At 39.6% G+C, this 6,409-nt stretch overlaps 1 protein-coding gene across 1 annotated transcript; it reads right to left on the reverse strand.

The window, feature by feature from the left end:
- Window positions 1-315: 315 nt before the first annotated feature.
- LOC101297427 (serine/threonine-protein kinase PBS1-like) lies at window positions 316-6,055 on the reverse strand. The gene is made up of 5 exons (XM_004296754.1): window positions 5,771-6,055; window positions 4,805-5,004; window positions 4,508-4,697; window positions 1,641-2,032; window positions 316-1,526 (listed from the first exon to the last, which is right to left on the reverse strand). The coding sequence occupies exons 1-5, from the start codon at window positions 5,910-5,912 to the stop codon at window positions 897-899; spliced, it is 1,554 nt and encodes a 517-aa protein (XP_004296802.1). The 5' UTR covers window positions 5,913-6,055; the 3' UTR covers window positions 316-896.
- Between the last annotated feature and the right edge of the window lie 354 nt (window positions 6,056-6,409).

The following is a 6,409-nucleotide window of genomic DNA, read 5'->3' on the forward strand; positions in this document are numbered from 1 at the left end:
ATATACAATGCAAATTCCTCTTTTTCAGCTTATTACCAAATGACCATGTCACAACTGCTCGAGTTCATAGTTCATAAACTGGTCGGACTATCCCAGTGACAGTCTTCCCCAATGCTTCAACAAATGCAACTATGCAAGTACTTTCAGTTGCCAAAGAGAGCTTATGAACGAGTCACTCGACTCACTCCTAGTCTCCTACCACTCACCAGTTTGGCTTCCTTTTGGGGCAACCGCTTCGAGCACCTTCTTGACACAGTTTAACCATGAAAATTCACATGCTACATCTTCACTGTTGTGTTTTCTAACTTGAACAATGATGACAAAAGACCACTATTAAAATGAACTTGAAAAGAGAAATGTACAGAGAGAACAAATGGATGAAACATTTCTGTATAAGCCGAAACATGACTCAAGAATTCATACAAGAGACTGTATGAATACACTATGAAACAACATCCAAAACCAAACCCACTAATTTCCCCACTTACAGACTATAACATATGGGGGCAAAAATTACACATGGTTCTGACTCCCCATTGTAATATGAGCATCAGAACCTAAATACAAAGATCAACAAAGTTGCATAACCACTTTACTGGGGGGCGACCTGTAAATGCCCCCAAATCATGACACTATCCTTTCCCTTCCTCCAAGGCCTTTCTCTTCCTATGTGTCCTTTTTTATCCCACTCGACTACAAGAATGACATATGACAAGCAAACAACAGCCAAAGTTGGAGGACGAAAGATCACTTATTTCCTTGGTAGATGCAAACCAAGACTGTAGAAGATGATGTGCACCCTTGCAATTTCTTCTCTTCATTACAATGACCTTCAGAACTTTACAACATTGCTTTCCTCAAAAGATAAGAAAATCTTGCTTGGCATGTCAGTGCATCTACTCATTTGTACCATCAAAGCTACCACCCATCACATTTGCTCTTTTCTTTTCTCTCCAGTTTTCGCCCCAAACCTTTGCCTCAGCCACCGCACGTTCTCTATCTAGATCACGATTTCGCGGTGTTTCCCTTGCTCTCCCAGCACTTACAGGGCTGTCCCTCTGAGACTCTTGTCGCTCTAACCCATCTAGACCCCACTTCCTCCCAGAGCCACTACCGGTTTCAATCCTCCCTAATTCTACACCAGCACCCAAGTCCCTATTGGGATCTTTCCTTCTGAAATCAGGTGAGTTTCTGTATGAATGGCTACCATGCCGTCCACCTCGTCCAGGCTCGTCTGGGCTATCCAGTCCATCTCCCATGTTCCTTCGATCGTCCTTGTGCCTAGGAGTAGATGGACCAACTCTGTTACTCTGACCACTAGCTGCATTCGGATCATAGGTTTGGGAAGCCAAGTATGTAAGAGCAGTGACAACATCTCCTATTAAAGGCCTTGTAGCTGCTTGCTCCTGCAAACACATGGCTGCAACAGCAAGAGCTTGGTAAAGCCCCCGCATTGGATAGTGGCCCTGCAGTAGTGGATCAGCCATTTTTGGGAACTTCCTACGATCTTTAAAAAGCGGTCGTGCCTGCAGACCAATAGTGCACATAATGAAAAGAGAGGAAGTGTGAAGAAAAGCTTCTCTAACTAGAGAAATATTTTACAACTGATAATTGTAGAGTTGGTAAGAACAGATGGTTACCCATGCAACGAGATTATGCTCTCCAGGACCTCGGGTGTTATCAATGGCTTTTCGCCCTGTTATAAGTTCAAGAAAGACAACTCCGAAACTGTAGACATCGGATTTGAGAGTGAGCTGGCCTGTCATGGCATATTCTGGAGCACAGTAGCCATATGTCCCCATAACACGCGTGGAGACATGTGTTTTGTCACCAACTGGACCTAGCTTTGCAAGACCAAAATCAGACAATTTTGGATGAAATCCTTCATCAAGAAGGATGTTGGAGGATTTCAAGTCTCTGTATATAACGGGCGGGTTTGCTTTATCATGCAAATATTCTAATCCCTTAGCTGCACCAGCTGCAATTTTCATTCTTGTATTCCAGTCGAGGGGTTCCTTTTCTGTTGGAAGATCTGAAAACATTGAATAAGAAAAGCTTAGAGAAATTTCACACATCCAAAACCACTCATGAAGAAAAGTTCTATGAAAGCGCATACTGAAGAAAATTATACATGATTCTCCACAAATCTAAAGGGTAGGCACTTAAGAGCTTCAAAACTCCAACTGAAGTAAATTAAATGACAAGCTAAAGAATAGATCTAGGAAGGAATATCATTGAATAGTTGGTGAAGAAAGAGCACTATTGCTCCTCCATATTTAGAACTTTAACGAAATTATGACTTAAATATGTAGTATTCAGTCTATGACAGTGAGAACAAAAGATTCCTTCTACTTTAAAATCCTAGCAGTGAGTGCAACACATAGGTGATCCAATAATTGGTCTTGCAAAGCAACAAAAGCTTGAGACGCTCATTGATGACACACTTTGATATATGAAATGTATGATTACACATATGCATTCTCCACTTTGATCATTGACTTGTATTCTATCTTTTGAATACAATTTAAGCCAAGAGAATCATGATATTGCAGAAAAAGGCCAGTACTCAACAAATTAGCCATTTAGTTGATTAAAGCTTTCCGGTATATCAATTCTTTCACTTAGCCACTGGTTTTCAGGTTTTAAAGCTTAGAAAGGTAACCTGGAGTTCTTGGCAAAATGAATAATTTGAAGTTAGAGCCATTCACATAGCTACTGATATAAGCAAGTTGACGTTGACTGAACCCTTTTTGCCAGTTGGAGATCAGTTTTAAACAAATCTGCAACTTTGACAGGTAGCATTTTCTAAGGATAAAACTTTAGTCATGTATCTTTTTAACATTCACCTATGTTCCTTTGCTAATTTTGTCAATATCATCAAGTATAAACCAAGATGCAAAATAAAACATATCTGGTATCAGCCAGAAAATACATAGTGAAGGTTCCCCTTATCTTCTATGACAAAGTGGTAACAGTTCAATCTAAAACATTACTACCATGTCAGTCTTGCCCATAAAGCTTATGTACATATACCATCAATAATTCAGTGCAGTCTATTAGGACCATTGCTTCCATATACATTGGAGGGTTGTCTTTCTTACGCTACTAATCTCCCCAACTTGAACACAAACAGTTGGAAAATACAAAATGAAATTGAAACTTTGACCACGAAAACCACATTTAGAACTACAGAAGACACACATGCAAAGTCCCACCAATGAAGTGAACCATAAGAAAAATCATATGGGAAATAGCTGCCACGTGACTGGGTCTCTTAAAACTATAATATTGAAGGCATTATTGTATCCTCCCATAGTTAAGGATCCTGGGACTCTCAGAGGATATGAGGAACATAATAAAGTAGGAAAGAGACACCGGATGTTAACACTAAACCTAACAAAGCATTAAACCCCAAAGCATGTTGACCAGGGATAACAACAGCTGATAAGTGCGTAAAATCAAAACTACGAGCATATTGGATTATAAAGTAACAGTTGGCAAAAACTAGCAACTCAATAGTTTATTTTTCCATGATTCTTCTTGCAGCTTGATGGAAGCTAAAAAACCATTTATTCTATATAATTCAGTGTATTATCACCATTCTCATCTACTTCAGTAATCTACCAACACTGACTCAGTATATTCAACTAGATGACATTATATACCTTAAAGCTTTCAGGCCCAGATAAGTTTATAACCATGTTAAGAACTCCTAAATAATAGTATGTGAACACAACATACATCAGTGATGTACACTTAAATAGTATTTTACACAACTGAACTCTGCAATACTTTGCACTTCTTTTTAGACAAAACCCTGGCTAATACATGCCTCTTCCAAGAAATTGCCCTAACAAATCCCCAATGTTGACAGTGAATCCCACATGTGCTACACTGGAAAGAAAGAAGTTTTTTCAGGTATAATGATGTCATCTATGATGGAAGGGCTCAACAGCTTAAGAGAAAGTGCACCTAATGTGAGAATGATGGAACTGCTGAGATGGGCTGGGTAGGGGTTCTAGGGTTCCCCCGTGACCAACATCTAAATTGGAACTGGGAAGTATGCTCCTCTTGATTGTTATGGTTTTGAGCCCACTAATTTCTCGTTTGGTCGTGGTTGGCAGGTGAAATCTATTGCTGGGTGTGAATCCCAACCCAGCCCCATCTTCATAGTTCCAACATTGTCACAGAAAAGGTGCACATCGTCTTAAGTTGTGCATACCTTCCATCACGAACCACCCCATTATACCCTAAACAAACTTTCTTTTCTAGTGTAGCAAAAGGCAAGGTCCATAATTTACCATGTGGGGATTCATACTCTCAACACCCTAAAACCTTATTGCTACCCCTAAATGCACTGTAAGGAAACTAATATTCTAGGCTATTTCACAGAAAAATAACACATTCCACATTATGTGATTCTATTGTGGATTGCATAAGGTGGCATCTACACTAAATAAAGTAAAGAGTGTCTCTTAATATGGTAATGAAAGAAATTCAAGCTGACCGTGTAAATGGTCCTCCAAGGATCCCAAAGGCATAAACTCGTAAACAAGGAGGCGTTGATCCCCGTCAGCACAGTAGCCGATCAAATTGACAAGGTTTGGGTGGTGTAGAAGGCTAAGCATAAGAACCTCCACCAAAAATTCTCGATTTCCTTGCAGTCCATTCCTGTCAAGTTGTTTCACTGCAACTACCTGGAACAAATAATGCCAAAGCAAAGACACCATCATGGACAAGATGAGACTGAGCCATCGATGTGATACATATGCTTCTCCATCTTATCTCAGCCTAATCAACCTACCTGCCCTGTGCTTTCCAAGTGACCTTTGTAGACACGTCCAAAACCACCTTCACCCAATAAACACTCGGGCCTAAAATTCTTTGTTGCAGCCGCAAGCTCCCGGAAGGTAAAAGTTTGTGCAGCAATGTGTGCTGTAGGTCCGTCTTTTGGAATAGGTGGTTCCTTCTTAGGATCAGAACCAGTCCGAGATTTTGATCTATCTGCAAAAATGATCGATTTAGATGCAAAACAGGGGGCACAAAGACATTATACAGGATGGTAACCATCGTAGCAGAGTCACACAAAATATTAGTATCACAACGAACAAGTAAAAAGTAAACAGTAATGGCTGTAGTATCCTGTATGTTCCATTGGTTAAATAACTAAATATACACTAAATGCTTCAGAATCAAATAACTAGAATTGAAGTTCAAGCAAGTTCGTGATACACAGAGAACCAGCATAAGACAACTATGGTGAACATGAAGCATTTGATATTTGAACTAATACACAATGGGCGCAAGAGCTGAAAGAAATCAATTTAAGCTTTCACTTGCCAATTCACTTGTTAGATTCTCCATTGATCACATTTGGCAATTAAATGTGAACAGAACAGGCCATCAAAAGAAAACAAGACTCTTGAAACTTTAGGAAACTGATTGCAGATCTCCAGAATTATCCATTCCAACACCATCAATTCAAAATTCAAACACAACAAACAACAAGAACATCTACAAACAAGGGAATACTCCAACACAGACAGCACGAAAGAATCGAATTCCAAACCAAGCAAAACAACCACAGATGTATCAGATCAACGTTGAACAAAACTCCACCAACAACCCACTATCACAACACACCAAACAACATAAAAAAATCACACAATTCAGCAAAACCACATCATACCCAGTAATCAGACCAATTCAAACAAGAAAATCAGAAACAAAATATTCTCAAAAATTGAAAAGACAGGAAATTTCATTTCACCTGAGCTAACTCTGGTAACATGGTGAGACTGAGTAGCTGAGCCTTCTTTACCCAACTCCTTCTTGCTCACTTCCTTCACACCACCACCACCACTACTACCCTCCTTGTTGGATGATCCAAAGCAAGGAAAGCACCCACCCATATCAAAAACTCCCAACCCAAAATTCAAACCCACCCAACAACAACAACAAAAGCCCCACAAACGCTTTCAACTATTACAATCTCTCTCTCGCTCTCTCTCATACAAAAAGCTTCAAATTTTCCTCCAACTCACACAAAACCCATCTCAGAACTGCAATCAAAACTCAAACTCAAACTCGAACTGCCTCTCTCTGTCCTCTGTGGCCATTTAAGAGAAAGATCGAGGCCAACATGTGTGAGGAGCAGATCAACAAATCGAAGAAACTGATGTTGTGTAAGAGAAGGTAAAGAAAAAAAACACACAGGGCCCCCCACAACACCCCAAATTAAATCAAGTAAAAAAAGATAAAAAGGAGACGAATTTGTAAATAAAAATTAAAACTTTGCTCTGAAATAGTAGAGTCCAGTAATCTCTTTGGGGGAATAAGAAGAAGATCCTCGATGCCACTAAAACCAGAAGAAGAAGAAGAAAAAAAGAGAGAGCCTTTACTTTTCTTT

Source organism: Fragaria vesca, linkage group LG4 (assembly GCF_000184155.1).
Source record: "Fragaria vesca subsp. vesca linkage group LG4, FraVesHawaii_1.0, whole genome shotgun sequence".
Taxonomy (NCBI): Eukaryota; Viridiplantae; Streptophyta; class Magnoliopsida; order Rosales; family Rosaceae; genus Fragaria; species Fragaria vesca.